Raw genomic sequence first — 19,310 nt, 5'->3', positions numbered from 1 at the left:
AATTCCCATTCTCTATTATCTGGTTGAAAAGTAACAAACTTCAAAACATACCAAAAAATATAGTTGAAGTTTTAACTTTATTATTTCCCTATTATAAAAGTAATGCATATTCATTATATAATAAAAGGGGGGAGCACAAAAGGTATAAAGAATTTAATCATAAATTACCTATAATCCCATCCCAGGGAAAACTATTAACATTTGGCATTTTTTATTTTATCAGTTTTTTCCCTATGTGTGTTTGAACATAGCTCAGCTATCACTATATATAAAGTCCTGTATCCAGCTTTTTCAATATAACATTAAATTAAAATCATTTTTTCTCGTATCAATAAAAATCGTTTGTAAACATAATTTTAGCAACAGAGTAACATTCTGTCATGTGGATGTACTGTAGTTTAAATAGTCTTCTAATACATATATATATATTTTGTTTATTTATTTTGAGAGAAAGAGCATGAGCAGGGGAGGGGCAGAGAGAGAGAGAGGGAGAGAGAGAATCCCAAGAAGGCTCCGCACTGTCCGCGTGGAGCCCAGTGCGGGGCTCAAACTCATAAACCATGAGATCATGACCTGAGCCAAAATCAAGAGTCAGTTGCTTAACTGGCTGAGCCACCCAGGCATCCCAAAAGCAAATATTTCATAGAACAGTCAGTGGGTCAACACATATAAACATTGTTAAGATCACTCTGCTCTTGATAACACAGGAAGGGAATACACACAGACAGTGAGGGTGAGGGGGGTGTCGAGGCCAGCAGTAAGGAGGAGGCTCAGAGGTCCTGGCCTAGCCGTTCCAGCTCATTGAGAAGGAAGTCCATATCGGCCCGGGTCAGTGCAGGGTTGGCCACAACCATACGGAAGAAGTTGCCCCGGGTCCCATGGGGCTGGTAGCCAATCATCATGGAGCCCTCCTTCACCATGCGCTCCTTGAGTACTGGGGCCACCTGTGGAAGGGGTGAAGGGAACTTCCAGCTACAGCCTCAGGTCAGGCTCCCCGAGATGTCTTTCCCTCTCACTCAACCACCTTCCAGAGGGAGTCCTCATTGCTCAGCTCCTGACCTTGGCCCCAGTTCACCTCTTCCACTGCATCCAACCTGCTTGGTCTTCTCTAGCTTCTGTATCATTTCCTACCTTACCTATCTCCAAGTTGTCACACAGGCCATTTTCTGCCAAATCCTGATTGTTCCCTGACTCCCAACACTGCTTTAGTCCAACATCTAGCCTTCATCGTCTTTAACACCTTCTTCTCTTCTCTCTGAATTCCCGGAATGGTTGCGATCTGTACCTCGTGATCTACTGTGTAATTTACAAGATTGCATCAAACATATTGGTTTCAAATAGGTAACTCTAATTTTCGAAATAACTCCTCAAAGGCAAGAACATTCTTGTCCTTTCAGACCATCTGCAGCATCTAGTACCAATCTATCCTTAGGGACCAGGACATGACATATCTCCTTTCCTCTAGGAGGCCTGTCTGGACTGGCCTTATAGAGTTGTTCTGCCCCCAGCATCAGTGAATAAGGCCTCAAGCGTCTGTCCTGGGCCTGAGCACCCAGCAGAACTCCCACAGACTACGTACCGCACACTGGTGACTTCTCCCAGAACATCTCTCTCTGTCTTCCTTTTGCCTTCCAAAAACATACCTTATTCCCCATCCCCACCCCCACAGAAATGAGGACAAGCTGGTGCCCTTTTACAGTTCACGTCCCCACCTCAGGAGCAAACTAGCAAAGGGACCTGCTATGCCATTCACAGCCAGCAGGGGGCAGACACACACACCAGATGCCTCACCATTCCCTCAACTGGGCTAACCAGAGCCAGAAAAGAGAGAACCTACCTTAGCCAGCCTTTCACTGTAATCTGGGTTCTCCTGCTTCCCCCGCAGGCTGGGGGGCACGAACCAGAAACACACGTTGACAAACTCAGGCTGGGAGGAATGAGGGAGGAGAAGGTGTGGGCTGTGGAAGGGGTGATGATCCCCTCTCACTGCCCCTCTTCTGCATCAGGGCTTTTTGTGTGGGACAGACTGAGGGGGGGAGGGCGGGGGGGGAGGGGCAGAGGGATGCCAAAGAGCAGACTTGGTCATACCTCTATAACCAACTCAAATCCTTCTCGCTTTTTCAATTCCTCCACCAGGTACCTGGAAACAGAGAGGAAGAAATCACAAATGGAGGAGGAAAAAAGCAGAGATACAGGAACAGAAGAGACCCAGAGAATGGGCCAAGAGACCCTGAGGGCAAGAAAAATGTGAGGTGCAGGGGTGAAGGCGTGGGAGCAGGGGTGGGACAGGACAGGACTGGACAGGGACCCCAGGAGAGAGGAACCCAGACCGCCACCACTCCTACCAGGCAAGGGCAAAGGCCCGGTCCACACGCCGCTCCAGCCCCTGCCCGCCCTGAGCCTTCCACATGAGCCACAGCTTCAGACAGTCCACACGGCGGCCGCACTGCACCACCTTGTCTCCGGTGTCCAGAGCCACGTCATAGAACTTGTCCTGCTGGAAGAGGTAGCTGGCCTGGGAGCCGTGGCAGCGCCTGAGCAGGTTCTGTCGGTGGGGAGAGCAGGGGGGAGGACTGTCAGACCCCACCCTCCCCACCAAGGCTCCCTCTGGAGCCGCACAGGGGGGCTTCTTAGCTCAGCCCAACCCTTCTGTCCCTGGCACCAGGCAGAACTCCTGAGATGGCTGCCAGCTGACTCAGGCCCCTTTCTCCGGGTGTTCTCCCAACACCCGGAGTTCTCCCCAAACTCGGCCCAGGAGCCCTTCAATTACAACCTCAAGCTGGACACATTTTCCTTTGCATGAAGATGCGCCGCAGTGGGGGCGGGGGTGGGGAAGAACTGCAGGGGATTTGGTGGTCGAAGCTACTCAGCTTCAGACGGGACGGTGAGAAGGACACAGCAAGGCCACGACCCTCTCTGACTTGGGACAGGGAGGAAGACAGAGATCCAGGGTGAGAGGTAGGGTGAGGACAGGGGCAGGGCAGACCCACCGAGGTATCGCGGAGAAGAAGAGCTGAGCACTGCAGGCCTGCCGCGAGGAGTTTGTGGGGATTCCAGGCCACGGAGTCAGCCCTGGGGTGGGCACAGCAAAGCCGGATCAGCCGGCTCCTCCTCAAGCTGCCCAACCAGAGCCCCCCTACCCCCGCTGCTCCCCCCACTCTTCCACATCTCCAGTAAAGGGGCTTTAGTCTCATGTCAGCCCAGCAGTCTGCTCTCCAATCCCCCTTCCCCCAACCCCCTTCCCTCATTCCCATCGGAAGCTCCCTAGTCCAGGACTAGTCTCTGGAGCAAGGATTTGAACGGTGGGATTCAGGAAGTAGGTGGCCGTATGCACCTCTGGATCCCATCCAGGAGATGTCTATGTGTCTGTGACAACAGGACGCTCCCACCCCAGGCAGCCTGTGGAGCAAAAGGAATAACATGGGCCTTGGCCTTGGCTCGGCCCACCCCACCCTCAGGCCTCAGTCCCACTCACATCCACGTGGAGCCACAGCCCGTGACGCTGGCACACATCAGCAATTGCCTCCAGGGGGTCAAAGGCCCCCAGCACAGTAGTGCCAGAGGTAGCACTAACCAGGAATGGCACAGCGCCCTGTGGCAGAAAAACAGAGGGGAAAGAGGCTGTGAAGGTATCGCAAAAGCTTCCAGAGGGGCGCCTGGGTGGCTCAATCGGTCAAGCATCCAACCCTTGATACGGGCTCAGGTCGTGATCTCCTGGTTTGTGAGATGGAGCCCCTTGTCCGGCTCTGTGCTGACAGTGTGGAGCCTGCTTGGGGTTCTCTCTCCCTCTCTCTCTGCCCCTTCCCCACACACTCTCTCTCTCAAAATAAATAAATAAAAACATTTTTAAAAATTGGGGCGCCTGGGTGGCTCAGTCAGTTAAGTGTCCAGTTTTGGCTCAGGTCATGATCTCACAGCTTGTGAGCTCAAGCCCCATGTCGGGCTCTGTGCTGACAGCTCGGAACCTGGAGCCTGCTTTGGATTTTGTGACTCCTTCTCTTTCTCTCTGCCCCTCCCCTGCTTGTGCTCTCTCTCTCTCTCTCTCTCAAAAATAAATAAACATTAAGAGAAAAAAAAAAAAAGCTACCCAGAGCCTGGTGACGAGGCCATCTCGAAACTCTTATTGCAATGCCTGACCTAGGCCCTTTCGACCTTACAAAATGTTACTGTCTTCCTTAATATCCAAGTGAGGACACCGAGATCCAGAGCTGTGAAGAAATTTACCCCCAAGCTGAAGCTCCAGAGATGGAATTCAATCCTAGGTCTATCTGCTGGTCTATTTCCAAAGCTCATATGCTTTCAGAAAATGTTAATGTCTTACTGGAAGATCAAAATGGTATTTATAAAATTCTAACACTACAAAAGTTTGTGAAGAAATTGAATTTCTATTTAAAAAAATTTTTTTTAATGTTTATTTATTTTTGAGACAGAGAGAGACAGAGCATGAATTGGGGAGGGGCAGAGAGAGAGGGAGACACAGAATCTGAAACGGGCTCCAGGCTCTGAGCTGTCAGCACAGAGCCCGATGCGGGGCTCAAACTCACAGACCGCGAGATCACGACTTGAGCCGAAGTTGGACACTCAACCGATTGAGCCATCTAGGCGCCCCTGAATTTCTATTTTAAAAAAATACCACCAAGAAAAGCCCAGGCCTATATGGCTTCACTGATGAATTCTATAAAACATCTGAAAAAGAACTGATACCAGTTCTTCACAAAAAGTCCAAAAAACAGAAGAGGAACACTTCTGAATTCATCCTGTTACCAAAACCAGATAAAACATCACAAGAAAACCACAGGTGATATCTCTTTGAATATAGACACAAGACCTACAAAACGCTAGCTAATCAAAATCAGCAATGTATAAGGGGCACCTGGGTGGTTCAGTCAGGCATCTGACTCTTGATTTCAGGTCGGATCATGATCTTGCAGTTCATGAGTTCGAGCCTCACGTGAGGCTCTCTGCCATCAGCACGGAGCCTGCTTTGGATCCTCGGTCTCCCTCTCTCTCTGCCCCTCCCACGCACTCTCTCTCTCCCAAAAATAAATTTAAAAACATTAAAAAAATCAGCAACCTATAAAAAATTATACATTATGACAAAATTGATTTGTCCCAGGAGTGCAAGCTCAGAGTAGCACCCAAAAAACCAATTAATGTAATACAAGTATCAACAAAATAAAGGAAAAAAATACATCTCAATAGACACAGAAAAACATTCGGCAAAATCCAACACTCCTGCTTGATAAAACTACTCAACAAACTAGAAGGTGATGGGAATGTTCTCAACCTAATAGAGGACAACTACAAAAAAACCCCAGCTAACATCGTACTCAATGCTAAAAGACTGAAAGCCTTCCCCCTGTGATCAGGAACAAGACAAGGATGTCCACTCTCCCCACTTCTATTCAACATTATACTGAGGGTCTAGCAGGGCAATTAGGTAAGAAAATAAAATAAAAAGCATCCAGATTAGAAGGGAAAAAAGCAAAACTATCTCTACTTACAAATAACATAATATTGTATCTAGAAAGTCCTAAGGAATCCACTAAAAAAAACTATTAATAAATGAATTCAGCAAGTTTTCAGGGTATAAGATCAATATTAAAAAGTCATCTGTATTTTTATATATTTTCAATGAACAATCCAAAAATAAAATTAAGAAAGCAATTTCACTTATAACACTAAGAGGAAAAAATACTTAGGAATAAATTTTAAAAAGTAGTACAAAACATATACTTTGAAAACTACAAAGCATTGTTAAAAGAAACCAAAGAATATCTAAATGGAAAGATATCCCATGTTCATAGATCTACCAATTGAACATAATCCCTATCAAAATCCCAGTTGGCTTCTTAGCAGAAATTGACAAGCTGATCCTAAAATGCATGTGGAAATTTAAGGGACCCAGAATAGCCAAAACCATCTGGAAAAAGAACAAAGTTGGAGGGCTCACCCATCTTCATTTCAAAACTTACTACAAAGCCACGTCAGTCAAGGCAATGTGGTCTATAGTATAGACGTGCAGATCAATGGAACAGAACTGAGAATCTGGAAATACCACCTCACATTTACTAAGGTCAATTGATTTTCATCAAGGATGTCAAGATACTGAGTTGGGGAAAAAATATTCTTTGCAACAAATGATGCTGGGACAACTGGATATCCACATGCAAAAGAAATTGTTGTCATACATAAAAATTAACTCATAATAAATTATAGAACTAAATGTAAAAGTTAAAAATATAAAACTCCTGGGGTGCCTGGCTGGCTCAGCCAGTAGCGCACGCATCTCTTCATCTCAAGGTCATGAGTTCAAGCCCCACATTGGGTGTAGAACTTAGTTAAAAAAAAAAAAAAAAAAACTTGAGGCGCCTGGATGGCTCCGTCAGTTAAGCGTCCATCTTCGGTTCAGGTCATCATCTCACCGTTCCTGAGTTTGAGCCCCGCGTTGGACTCTGTGCTGACAGCTCTGAGCCTGGAGCCCACTTCAAATTCTGGGTCTCCCTCTCTCTCCGCCCCTCCACCACTTGCTCTCTCTGTCTTCCTCTTTTTCAAAAATAAATAAACATTTAAAAAGTATTTTTAAAATCTTAAAAAATGTAAAACTCAGGTGGGCAGGCCAAAAATAAAAATAAAAACAAATTTATAACTCTTAGATGAAAATATAGGAATAACTCTTCATGAGCTTGGGTTAGACAAAGCTTTTGTATACATGACACCAAAAGCACAAGCAACCAAAGAAAAATTAGATAAATTGACCCCATCAAAATCTAAAACTTCTGGCTTCAAAGGACACCATCAAGGAGGTGACAAGATAACCCACAAGATGGAAGAAGCTATTTGCAAGTCACATATCTGATAAGGGACTTCTATCTAGAACAGATGAAGAACGCTTACAACTGAAAAACAAAAGACAACCTAATTAAAAACTGAGCAAAGGATACAAATAGACACTTCTCCAAAGAAGTTCTACAAATGGCCAATAAGTATGTGGCAAAATGCTCAACATCATTAGTCATCAGGGAAATGCAAATCAAAACCACAGGGAGATAACACTTCACACCCACTAAAATCAAAAAGAGAAAGTAAAAAATAAAAAACAAACAAACAAATAAACCAATTAAATAATGGGCAGGGGTGCCTGGGTAGCTCAGTCAGTGGAGTGTCTGATTTCAGCTTAGGTCATAATCTCGTGGGTTGTGGGTTTGAGCCCTACGTTGGGCTCACTGCTGTCAGCTCAGAGCTTGCTTGGGATTCTCTCTCTCTCTCTCTCTCTCTCTCTCTCTCTGCCTCTCCCCTGCACATGCTTTCTCTCTCAAAAAAATAATAATAATAATAATAAACATTAAAAAGAACTTTTTTTTTTTTTTAAATGGGCAGTGGGGGCACCTGGCTGGCTAAGTCAGTAGAGCATGCAATTCTTGATCTAGGGGTTGTAAGTTCAAGCCCCACATTGGGTGTAGAGAGTACTTAGAAATGAAATCATAGGGGTGCCTGGGCAGCTCAGTCAGTTGAGTGTTCAACTCTTGAGATTTCCATTCGGGTCATGATCCCAGGGCCGTGGGATCAAGCCCCACATCGGGTTCTGCACTAAGCAAGGAGCCTGCTTAGGATCCTCTTTCTCCCTCTGCCTCTGCCCTTTCCCCCACCACTGCACTTGCGCGCTCTCGCTCTCTCTCTAAATAAACAAAATAATAATAATAATTAATTAAATTACATTTGGGCAGAGGACCTGAATAGACATTTTTTTCAAAGAAGACAAGCAGATGGCCAACAGACACATGAAAAGATGCTTAACATCATAAATCATCAGGTAAATGCAAATAAAAACCACAATGAGATACCACTCATACCTCTCAGAAAGGCTAGAATCAAAAAGATACATAGAGATCTTGCCATTAGCAACAATGTGGATGGATGTAGAAGGTACAATGCTAAGTGAAATAAGTCAGATAGAAAAGACAAATACCATACAATTTCATTTATATGTGGGATCTAAAAAAAAAAAAACAAACCAAAAGAAAAGAAAAGAGAAGAGAAGAGAAGAGAAGAGAAGAGAAGAAAAGAAAAGAAAAGAAAAGAAAAGAAAAGAAAAAAGAAAAGGAAAGAAAGGGGCGCCTGGGTGGCTCAGTTGGTTGAGCATCTGTCTTCGGCTCAGGTCATGATCTCGCAGTTTGACAAGTTCGAGCCCCGCATCAGACTCTGTGCTGACAGCTGAGAGCCTGGAGCCTGCTTCAGGTTCTGTGTCTCCCTCTCTTGCTCTCTGCCCCTCCCCCACTCATGCTGTCTCTCTCTACCTCAAAAATAAATAAAACATTAAAAAAAATTTTTTTAATAAAGAAAAGAGAAAAAAGAAAAGCAAAGCAAAGAAGAGAAGAGAAAAGAAAGGGACTCTTAAATACAGAAAACAAACTGGTGGTGGCCAGAAGGAAGGTGGGTGGAGACATGGGTGAAATAGATAAAGGGGATTCAGAGGTACAAACTTCCAGTAATAAAATAAAGAAGTCATGGAGATGAAAACACAGCATAGGCAATACAGTCAACAATATTGTAATAATGCATGGTGACAGATGGTGACTGCACTTAATTGTTGTAAGCACTGAGTAATGTATAGAATTGTTGAATCACTACGTTGTACACCTCACAGTAATATAACGCTGTTAATTATACTTAAATTTAAACAAATGAGGCAAAAAAAGAGAGAAATAACAAGTGTTGTTGAGGATGTGGAGAAACTGGAACACTCACACCCTGCTGGTAGGACAGCTGGTGTAGCCACTTTGAAAAACTGGTGTAGCCACTTTGAAAAACAGTCTGGAGGCTCCTCAAAAGTTAAATACAGAGTTACTGTATGACTCAGCAATTCTGCTCCCGGTACATAACCGAGAGAAATGTAAACGTATGTTCATGCAAAAACTTGTACACAAATGTTCGGAGCAGGATTACTCGTCAGAGCCAAAAAGTGGAAACAACCCAAGTGTCCATCAACTGATGAGCAGATAAGCGAAATGTGGTCTATTCCATACAATGGAATATTATCCAGCAATCAAAAGAATGAAGTACTGACACACACCACAACAAGGATGAACCTTGAAGACGGGGTGCCAACTAAAAGAAGTTCATCACAAAAGACCGTGCATAGTGTAAGTCCATTTCCACGAGAAATCCAGAATAGGCAAATTCACAGAGACACAGAGGAGCTTAGTGTTGCCTAGTAGGAGGTTTGGGGAAAACGGGATTGATGGCTAAAGGGGGCAAGGTTTCTTTTTAGGGTGATGAAAATGTGCTAACATCTATTGTAGTGAATGTTGCACAACTCTGTTAAAAACCATTGAATTGCAGGGGTGCCTGGGTGGCTCAGTCAGTTAAGCGTCTGACTTCGAGTCAGATCATGATCTCACCATCCTTGAGTTCAAGCCTTGCGTCAGGCTCTGTGCGGACAGCTCGGCCCGTGGAGCCGGTTGCAGATTCTGTGTCTCCCTCGCTCTCTGCCCTTCCCCCACTCACATTCGTGTGTGTGTCTCTCTCTCTTTTTTAAAAATATTTTTAAATTAAAAAAAATTTTTAATAAAAAATAAAGTATAACAAAATTTGTAGAGATAGTGCCACAAGGAAGAGCACAGGGAATCTAGTCAATGACACTGTAATAGTGTTGTTACGGTGACAGATGGTAGCTACACTTGTGAGTACAGCCTAACACAAACTCGTCAAATCGCTGCGTTGTACACTTAAAACGAGTGGAACATTGTGTGTCACCTATACTCAATTAAAAAATATATATATATGTCCATGCATGGGCAAAGCGTTTGAATGATCAACTTACCAAGAAGCTATAAAGAGAGCAAAGAAGAACTTTATTTTTTTTTTAACGTTTTTATTTATTTTTGAGACAGAGAGAGACAGAGCATGAACAGGGCAGGGTCAGAGAGAGGGAGACACAGAATCTGAAACAGGCTCCAGGCTCTGAGCTGTCAGCCCAGAGCCCGACCCAGGGCTCGAACTCACGGACCGCGAGATCGTGACCTGAGCCAAAGTCGGCCGCTTAACCGACTGAGCCACCCAGGCGCCCCAAGAAGCACTTTAAAAGATACTCAACGTCATTATTTAAGGAAACTCGATCACAAAATGATATCACTACGTAGTTATTAGAATAGAAAACCAACAAAAACAAAATTAAAAACCCCGCCAAATAGAAAAAAAAATTTTTTTTATAGAAAGTTCCAAAATGCCCTCCAAGGTGGCTGCAGTGATTCACACGGGCCCCCAGTCAGCGGGGAGTGCTGGGGCCTCCACATTTCCCACTGCTCGGAGCTGGCACAAGCCTCACTGCTGGCCGCCACAGCTTCCTGGGCTTCTCCCTGCACAGAGCCTCCCAGCTCACAGAAACCTTCCACGCTGCACTTAGGTTCCCCAGCATCTTCCTTCTGGTGCCACCCTGGAAATTCCACTCAGTGACTCAGGTCTGCTCCTGTCTCTTCGGGTCCAGTCCTGCCTATGGGTCTCGGCAAAGTCCCTGAGAGCAGCACAGAGTGTCCTCGCTCCCACTGATCACTTTAGCCCATGGGGGAGATGGGCACCAAGGTCAAGAAGAGGAAAGAACAGGGGCGCCTGGGTGGCTTGGTCGGTTAAGCGTCCGACTTCGGCTCAGGTCATGATCTCACGGTCCGTGAGTTTGAGCCCTGCGTTGGGCTCTGTGCTGACAGCGCAGAGCCTGGGGCCTGTTTCAGATTCTGTGTCTCCCTCTCTCTCTGCCCCTCCCCTGTTCATGCTCTGTCTCTCTCTGTCTCAAAAATAAATAAACGTTAAAAAAATTTAAAAAAAAAAAAAAAAGAAGAAGAAGAAGAGGAAAGAACAGTGCCTTCAGTAGGGAGAGCCCAGAGAACCTTCCAAGAAAAGACCAAGGGGTTCTGCTCCACTGTCCCAGCGCCCCTTACTCACTCACCTCAGCCTCAGCCAGACTGATCTGCCTCTCCAGATCCTCAGGCATCATTTTCCCTCTGGAAAAGAAAACTGAGTGGGTAAAGAAGTATTGGGTTTTCTCAGCTAGGAGGCAGACCTGTTGAGAACAGGGTAATGTGGGGTTCACTATGCAGAGGCCACAATGTTGATCTTTCCCTAAGGAGAGTGAGAGGATCTCAGGGGACAGGGCTAGAGACACTGGTAGACAGAAGTGGCAATTCTGTAGGAACAGCGGGGAGAAAAGCCCACTTGGGGCATGGGCCTGAGCCCAGAACTTCTGGCAGCAGCAAGGTACACTGTGCCACGCTGGGTCTGAGCTATGTGAACGGAAGGACCTTCACCTCTCATCTGTCTTGACTATCCAGACACTGTCGGTGCCAAGTCCCAGAAAAGCAGCTCCCTTCTTAATGGAGTAATGACACTGTGGAGAAATGCAGAGGGCGGATTAGGCTGGGGGCAAGAGGGCAGGGAGGATGGGGAAGGGAGAGACTGGAAGGGAGAGACTGGGGATGAGACCCCGTAGACCGGGGCTTCTCAAACATTCCTGTGCCCACAGATCACCAGGGTGTCTGGTTCCAATGCAGATTCAGATTCAGTATGTCTGGGCTGGGGCCTGAGATCCGGCATTTCGGACAAGCTCCCAGGTGATCCTGATTCTGCTGGTCCACAGACCACACTCTGAGTAGAAAGGGTGTGGACTATGTCCGCTGCACTCACTGTCCCTTCGCTACCTTCAGACAGAAGGCAAGGTGAACGGAAGCCTTTACTCAGCCCCTTGATTGGAAGGGAGCACCTCTGCCTGGGGGCAGGCTGGCCCCAGAAGAGATGGGTCTGGGCAGGCTGACTCAGCTGGCTGAAGATTAGAATCAGGAGGCCCAGGGTAGGTCTGAACCTCTTCCCACCTCCTTTGATGTGAAGAGCGCCAGGGGTGGCAGTCCCCGGAGGCCCCTCTGCTTGCAATCCGGGTAGCGCTGATAGCGGGCCAGGTTCATGGCATACATGTTGGAGATGGAGCCACCTGTCATGGGGAGAGTGGCAAGAGGGAGGAGCAATGGGTCAAAACTGGAGCTTTCTGCCCCTGACCTCTCCACCCAGGAGAACTGATCAAAGAAGCACGAGACACTGGCTCCCAGGGCTCTGCAAATGGCCTGCTGACAACACAGAACAGCCCCAGGATCCGCAGATCCCCCTGACTACTCCCCTCCACGTCCTGGGCTGACCCGGGACGGTGCCTCCCCTCCCCAGAGCAGGCACTGAAGTGCTGATCCCATGGACTGTTTGGCAAACATGAGGATACAGAGGACTGGGCAGCTTCTCTCTGGTTTGGCCCAAGCCCAGATGGAGAGGAAACAAGGAGGAGTCACCCCTCCCTGCACAGAGCATGAGAATAGTGGGAGAGGAGGAACCCTCAAAAAGGCCAGAGAGAGGCTTCCTCCTTCTCACATACCAGGGCAGAAGACCCCATCCCCAGAGCTCCAGCCCACCAGGGCCCGGAGTTTCTTCAGCACCTCTTCTTCCATGAGTACGAACACCGGGGCAATTTCATAAGTGTACCTGCCAGGAGAGGGAGGGATGAGAAGGGAAAAGAGAGGGAGGGCTGGCCAGGTCAGACTCTCAGAGGAGTAGAAAAAGGAGGTGGAGACACTGAGTGAGGAAAGGTCCAAAGGGAGGAATGAGCTGGTGACAAAGAGCCAGAGAAGCAAGAATGAGGAAAAACTGGGGTCAGGAGGCATGCGAAAGCTGGGAGAAAGGGAGCCCAAAGGGTACAAGGAGAAAAACTGCCAGTAGAGATGCCAGAAAACAGGGGGCAGGGGGTGGGGAGCAAAACCATTCTCCTCCTTCCCCCAGGGCTATGTCTCCCCGAAACCCAATCCTTTGGAGGGTGGGGGAAGCGGCCTTGGAAAGACTCACTGGCTGGTGTTGAGGCTCTCAGTGATAACGCGCCCGGCCAGAGAGTGGGGATCCAACCCTGAGAAGAGCTGGTTGAAGAAGTGCGGGTGACCTGGACAAGGGGGGCGGGGAGCTCAGAGTGGAGTTGCTGGGGCGAACTCCGGCCACTCCTCCCGCCACGACCCAGGACCCACAGGTCTTCACGCTATAGCGGATCACCGCCCGGCACCGCGCCAGGATCTGCTCTGGTGCCTCGCCCTGGCTGCGCAACTCCAGATCCAGAAGCCGCTTCAGCTCTTCTGGCTCCTTCCACTCGCAGACCTAGCAAGAGAAGCAGGGGATTCTGGGGGCCCGTGGACACTCCACCGACTGGCTGCCCGAGCCACATCTCAACTTGCACTGAAAACGAGTTAGAAATATTTCCAAGGCAACTCATGAACCAGGGTAAAGACGGTGTGACCCAGGATAGAATCCCTGAGGCACCCAGTGAGACAGTGATGAATTCTGGGGAGAAGCCTGGTGGGAGGAGGACAGTTCTGAGCCAGGTGTGGTGCGCGGCAGGAGGAGGGGGAAAGGACCCACCTTCTCCGAAGCACTGGTCCCTTTCCGAATGACCTCATCCACCACAATCCCAAACACATCCCGGAGCAAGGCTTCGGCAGCCATCGGGTCCCCATCAAGGGAGAAGAGTGGTTTCGAGTCAGCCATCAGGATAAAATCTGTGAGCAAAGCCGGAGTTATTCCCTACTCAGCCTGTGTACTCCACCTGGAACTGACCAGCGAGAATCCCAACCCCCATAACAGGCCTATGGCCCGAGTCCTGCAGCCCAGTCCCAGCCTTCACTGTACAGACAAGGGCAAGTGAGGGCCCAGGGAGAAAGTCAGTAGCAACAGCAGGAAAGTTAGTGGTGAGCAGGTGGAAACTCGTGGCCACTGCCCACGCAAGGCAAAGATGAGAGGCGTACCTTTCCACTCAGGTCTCCGTTCAAGTGAGCCAGAGGCAGGGCACACAACTAACTTTGAGAGTGTTAGGACCAGGACAGCAGAGGGGGTGACGTATAGGCAGCAGTCACATGACCATGAGATCACTCTCATGACCCTTGCCCCTAAGAGAACTTACAGATTTGGGACAGGGACAGCGGGTTAAGTCCCTGAATAATCATTAGCTAACATGAAGAAGGGGGAGATGAGATGAAAGGCAAAAACATTAACATCAGGGTTAAGAGAACAGCCAGCAGGACTAGAGAATGAGAGGGCTGAAGTGGGACCTGGCTGCGACCACCACGACCACAGGGAGGACGTGGGGAATGTTCAGCAGGGAGATGAGGGCAGCCGGGGCAGGAAACCGCCGCAGGTGACCCTGGAGACCGAGGGGGAGGGAGCCTGAGAGAGAGAGACAGGTGGAGGTGAAATGGTTTATCTTTTTGCATCCCAACCCCCAGAGGCTTTTCAGACCCATCCTGATTTCCAAAGTCCTCTCCTAGAGCGGGAAGAAAAAGGGGTTATGTTGAGGAAGCATTTTGTTAAACAAGTGTCATCCTGTGCCCCGCAGGCTGAGAGTGCTCAATACACAGAAAGCAGTTGTTTGAAGTGAGCACCAACTGTGTTCACGACAGGGTGCTGGGGACTGAGAAAGTCCCCCTGTCTGCTGGGAGGACACAGATGCACCTGCAACAGTCACAGCCCAGGGCAGGCTGGATGCGGCCCCCAAGGGCTACTGAGGAAAAGAGGAGATGGGTGGAGGCTGAAGGCTGGGGAAGATGTGTAGTGGGACTGGGGCTGAATCTTGAAAGTGGGCAGGAGAAATGGGATTGGCGAAAGTGGGGGGTGGGGGTGGGGAGAGGCATTCGGGGACAGGGGGCTGCCATGAGCTAACATGGGAAAAGAATATGGAAGGTCAGTGAAGGCGCCAGGCTGGCTGGAGGGAGGTCTGCAAAGATGATACGGGAGCAAAGGCAGGGTGGGCAGGGCTGCATGATGATGGGGAGGCTTGAGTGCCACCTAGGCCCAAGGATCTGGATTTTATCCTGCAGAAAACAGGAGGCCATTGAAAGACTCTGTGGCATGGAATGATGTGATGAAAGTGACGCTCAGAAGACCAGTATATGGCACAGGGTTGCAGAATTAACAGGGCGTTGCTGTAAACCAGGCAAGAAGTGATCCACATTTGAATAAGGGTGGCGTGGGTAGGAAAGGATAGAGGAATGAGGAGGTCAGCCCAAAGTGCTGATGAACTGCTAGAACAGAAAGCAGATTCAAGAGTCAGGGTACAGCTAAAGCCTTGTGATGGGCTCCATTCCCCATGGGAGAGAATGTTCGGAGAGATGGTCAAGGAGAGAGGGGAAATCCAAGGCTTAGGAACCCTTGCCCCAAATGAGGGGGCAAGAGGATCCAGGAAACATGAAGAGGAACCTTCCTCAAAGTGGGCTGCTCTGATATAATCTGTCAACAGCTGCTGGAACCCTGCCCTAGTTGAAAACACAGGTTCAAGGGACCGTAGTGGTCCCACCCTTAAACTTTCCCTCAGCAGACTGGGTTTGGGGAAAATAGGAGAGCTGACCCAGGCCTTGCGAATGAAAGAGTCAATCCTTCATCAATGTCACTTTGGCTCTCCTGACAGGTGGCAGCTGTGGGGTGTTTGGGTGGAGAGACTTGAGGGAGAGAAGCAGAGAAAGACAGCACTTACTACATGCCACACTCTGTACTTAATATGTATTATCATCATCTTTGCAACTGTTTAGGGTAAGTTTATTACCCACATTTAAATTTTTTTTAATTTTATTTTTGAGAGGGGGGTAGGGACACAGAGAGAGAAGGAGACACAGAATCTGAAGCAGGCTTCAGGCTCTGAGCTGTCAACACAGAGCCTGACACAGGGCTCGAACCCACAAGCAGTGAGATCATGGCCTGAGCCAAAATCAGACCCTTGACCAAATGAGACACCCAGGTGCCCCTATTACCAACATTTAAAGGTGAGGAAGAGGTACCTCTAAGATTCCAGAGGTACTATGTATGTCACTTGTTGAGATCACGCAGCCGGCATGTGGCCAAGCTGGGTCTGAACCCACGTGTGTCAGGCTCTGAGGCCCCTGCTCCTAACCATTATGCTCGATTGCCTCTCACACGGCTCTCTCGGGCACTGAGTTTGCTGTGGTGCAAAGACCACTGGGCCAGAAGTGAGAATGCTTCAGGGCCTCAGTTTCTGTAAAATAAGGGGTTTTCAAGAGAGAACCCCCAAGGCATCTACTGGTGTTCACAGGAGCTCAGTGTGGGTAGAAAACAGGTTGCCAGGTTTGTAAGGAGGGAACAGCTGGTGAGCAACGAGAGACCCCTGCCAGGAGGGAGGCTTTTCCCAAAGCTCGGAAGAGAGGGTCTACAGAGAAGACTGTGTGTGGCCACCTTCCCAGCACCTGCTTTACCCATTCCTCCTCAGTCATGGCTCAGAAATGAAAACTGGAGGTGAGGGCTCTAGCACTCCCAGTTTCCTCCAGGGATAAATAGGGAGATGAGACATCACTACCCTTGTTCCCCATACGCAATCCTGCCCTGGGAACCTTAGAAAGGGAAGGGCCCCTGCCTGCAAAGAGTTTTTCTTTTTAAAAGGAAGAAGGACAAAAGCAAAGAAACATGAATGGAGTTAGGAGTAGGGCCTTAAGCCCCTAGCTGAGAAGATGGCGGTAGGAACAAGTAGCGTTTGTTAAAAAATTCACAAGTTTCTTCCAATTTCATGGGATCTCTAGTCCATCGACTCCTCTAACAGCATCAACTCCCACACCTGTATTCCTTTCACTTTTGCAACCCAGATTGTATGTTCTGTCGTTTCAACCACTCTTTGTGCAAAATCCTCAACTCCCCGGCCCTTTGGTGCTTCCACCAAATCCACCCGGTGAAACCCCAATCCAATTGGCCAGTCCTCCTCTTACCAAATCCACCAGGACTACTGGATTCTGCTAGTAAAAGCCACCCAACCATTCAAATCGACATCGCTACAAATTCATGGTCTCCGTGCTCATTCCAATTAAACACAGCAGGTTAAACACCTACGTTTACCACTCTTCCTTCCTGAAACTGCTAAAATTGCATCAGTGAAATTTTAAAGCTGGGAGAATAAAGCAAATGAGAAGAGAGACAAGAGGTGAGAGATGTCATTAATCATAGATGACAGAAAGCAGATGAGAAGTGGTAACTGGTTTAGCAAATGGCAGAAAGTCAAACCAGTGTGTCTGCAGAAGGCCATGCCAATGGGAAACGAGCTGGTTCTTGGGGCAGAAGCCCAGAAGGGCTCAGGAATTAAAAACACCAGCCATCTTGGAAGGCAGGAAGGAGTTGTGTAAGTTTGTGTAACGAACAGTTAAACCCGCACTCTCCTCCCCCAACCTGTTCAGCCGGGAAACTCTCCTTCTTTCCCCCGACTTCCAAAGAAAGCAAGAGATTTGTTTTCTAGAGAAAATGAAACAGGTAGGGTGGGACTTAGGGAGGCCAGGGAAGCACAGCAGGTGAGTATGAGGCATTGCACTGAGTGGAGGAGGGTGAGAAGGAAGTGACTATCACATCAGCTCCTTTCTTCTAACCACCATTCAGAACCAGTGGCCAGGGGTGAGCCTTCTAGGGCCAGGAGACTAGAGGATTCCTCTCCAGAGAAACTGACCTTGATAGCCCCAGAGAAAAGATCTCCTGACGCTCTTATCTCAGTCTTCACCTGATCACCCGGTCAGTGGTGCCCACAAGTCAATATGGCCTACCCACACACTTGGGCCTTCTAATACGCCTGAGTGCCTCCCTCTTCGATGGGAGCAGCCAGCCAGCCAGAGTTACCAGACCCTTGAGAAAAGCCCCTAACCTGAACCACAGATGTAAAAAGACAAACTGAAAAAAGGCATTTGGTGGAAGAAGAGAAATGCAGGGAGAAGAAAGCCTCAAAATTTCAAGAAGATATTGCATTCATTAAAAAAATAGGTCGCCCTCAAAAAGGAATACTCAGAGAACATGAAGAAGCTCTAGGATTTTAAAAATATGACAACCGAAATGAAAAATTAGAAATAAAAGGAAGCAAAGAAAATCACACAGAAAGATAAAAATATAAAGAGATGGATAAAGAAAAGAACTTTAGATCAATCCAGAAGGCCCAATAGTCGAGTAATAAAAGTTTCAGAAATAGATGGGGGGAGAAAAGGAGGAAGGAAATCAAAGACATCTGTAAAGAACAGAAAGATAGATTAAATTTTTTTTTTTACATTTATTTATTTTTGAGAAAGAAAGTGAGACAAAGCATGAGCAGGGGAGGGATAGAGAGACAGAAGGAGACACAGAAGCTGAAGCAGGCTCCAGGCTCTGAGCAAGTGGTCAGCACAGAGCCTGATGCGGGGCACGAACCCACGAACTGTGAGATCATGACCTGAGCTGAAGTCAGATGCTCAACCGACTGAGCCACCCAGGCGCCCCAGAACAGAAAGACAGATTAAAAGAATCCACTGAATGACCAAAACAAAGACAGATTATAATATTATTTTAGAACAATGGGGGATCTGAAGACTTCCAGAGATAAAACAAAACAAACAAATACACCAAAACCAGGTCATAGACAAAAGACAGGAGAATCAGACCAAATCAAATACCTCCAACACAGGAGAGAGGTGAAGGGAATCCCAGGGACTGTAATAAAGGCAGTAACCATATTCAGAGGATAAAAGCACTCAGTTTTGTGTTATCTGCCCTCTGGATACCTCCCACCCTCCCCACCGCCTCCAACTTCCTCCTTCTCTTCCTCCCTTCCTTCTTTCAGTATTTGTTCAGTATCTAGTACGTACCAAGCACTTTGGTGGCCGCTAAAGGTACAATAGAGAGCAAAAGACCATAGCCCTAGGGGAACCTGGCTGGCTCAGTCAGTGAGTTCAAGCCCCATGTTGGGCATAGTGCTTACTTAATTAAAAGGGTGGGGGATGGAAATGCCATAGCTCTGTCATGAAGCTCACAGTCTAAGCAAGGTCACTGGTGAGCCAACTCTCATGCACAGAGGTGGTTTTGTTTGGCTTGTATAGTATGTTTTGTTTGTTTGTTTACATAATCTCTAGGCCCAATGCGGGGCTCGAATTCATGACCCCAAGATCAAGAGCCACATGCTCTACCAACTGAGCCAGCGAGGTGCCCCTGTTTTAAAACTTTGAAAAGTGATTGACAATACTATAACTTCCAGCTCCTTGTGAAAAAAATCAGAAGGCCTGGCAATCATCTGTAGTTGGAGTTGACCCTTTATTATTATTGCAGTTTTGCATTCATGCTTTCTTTCCGATTTTTATTTTTGAGTAAGCACTATATTCAGGTAGTTCAAAAATCAAAATATATAAAAAATATTAATAGTGAAAAGTCTAATTCCCAACCATTCCATGTGCCCCATTCCCCCTTCCGCTCCCACAGGTAACCATTTTTAATAGTTTCTTGGGTAATCTTTCAGAGTTTTTACT

At 47.6% G+C, this 19,310-nt stretch overlaps 1 protein-coding gene across 1 annotated transcript; it reads right to left on the bottom strand.

Annotated features, from left to right (window-relative positions):
• Positions 1-58: 58 nt before the first annotated feature.
• Positions 59-18,540, bottom strand: CSAD (cysteine sulfinic acid decarboxylase). The gene is made up of 15 exons (XM_086713285.1): positions 13,815-18,540; positions 13,432-13,568; positions 13,044-13,170; positions 12,871-12,961; positions 12,407-12,513; positions 11,862-11,977; positions 11,301-11,380; positions 10,943-10,997; positions 3,476-3,592; positions 3,335-3,399; positions 2,991-3,072; positions 2,346-2,545; positions 2,089-2,140; positions 1,838-1,927; positions 59-944 (listed from the first exon to the last, which is right to left on the bottom strand). Exons 1-15 carry the CDS (start codon positions 13,942-13,944, stop codon positions 771-773), a joined length of 1,623 nt encoding a protein of 540 aa, XP_086569411.1. The 5' UTR covers positions 13,945-18,540; the 3' UTR covers positions 59-770.
• Between the last annotated feature and the right edge of the window lie 770 nt (positions 18,541-19,310).

The sequence above is a fragment of the Puma concolor genome, chromosome B4 (genome assembly GCF_028749965.1).
Source record: "Puma concolor isolate L17-30 chromosome B4, mPumCon1.1.hap2, whole genome shotgun sequence".
Lineage (NCBI taxonomy): Eukaryota > Metazoa > Chordata > Mammalia > Carnivora > Felidae > Puma > Puma concolor.
The sequence above is the reverse complement of the archived record's forward strand: the minus strand, read 5'-3'. Positions and strand labels throughout refer to the sequence as shown.

What these genes read in the sequence shown, in the direction of transcription:
- CSAD (XM_086713285.1), bottom strand. Translation starts at nt 13,944, where the DNA reads ATGAGAGTGATCTCATGGTCATGTGACTGCTGCCTATACGTCACCCCC. An exon ending in GAGAGCCTCAACACCAGCCA is followed by an intron (nt 12,514 to 12,870) that starts GTGAGTCTTTCC and finishes CTCTCCTGGCAG; the next exon opens with GTACACTTATGAAATTGCCC. An exon ending in GATTTGAGTTGGTTATAGAG is followed by an intron (nt 1,928 to 2,088) that starts GTATGACCAAGT and finishes CATTCCTCCCAG; the next exon opens with CCTGAGTTTGTCAACGTGTG.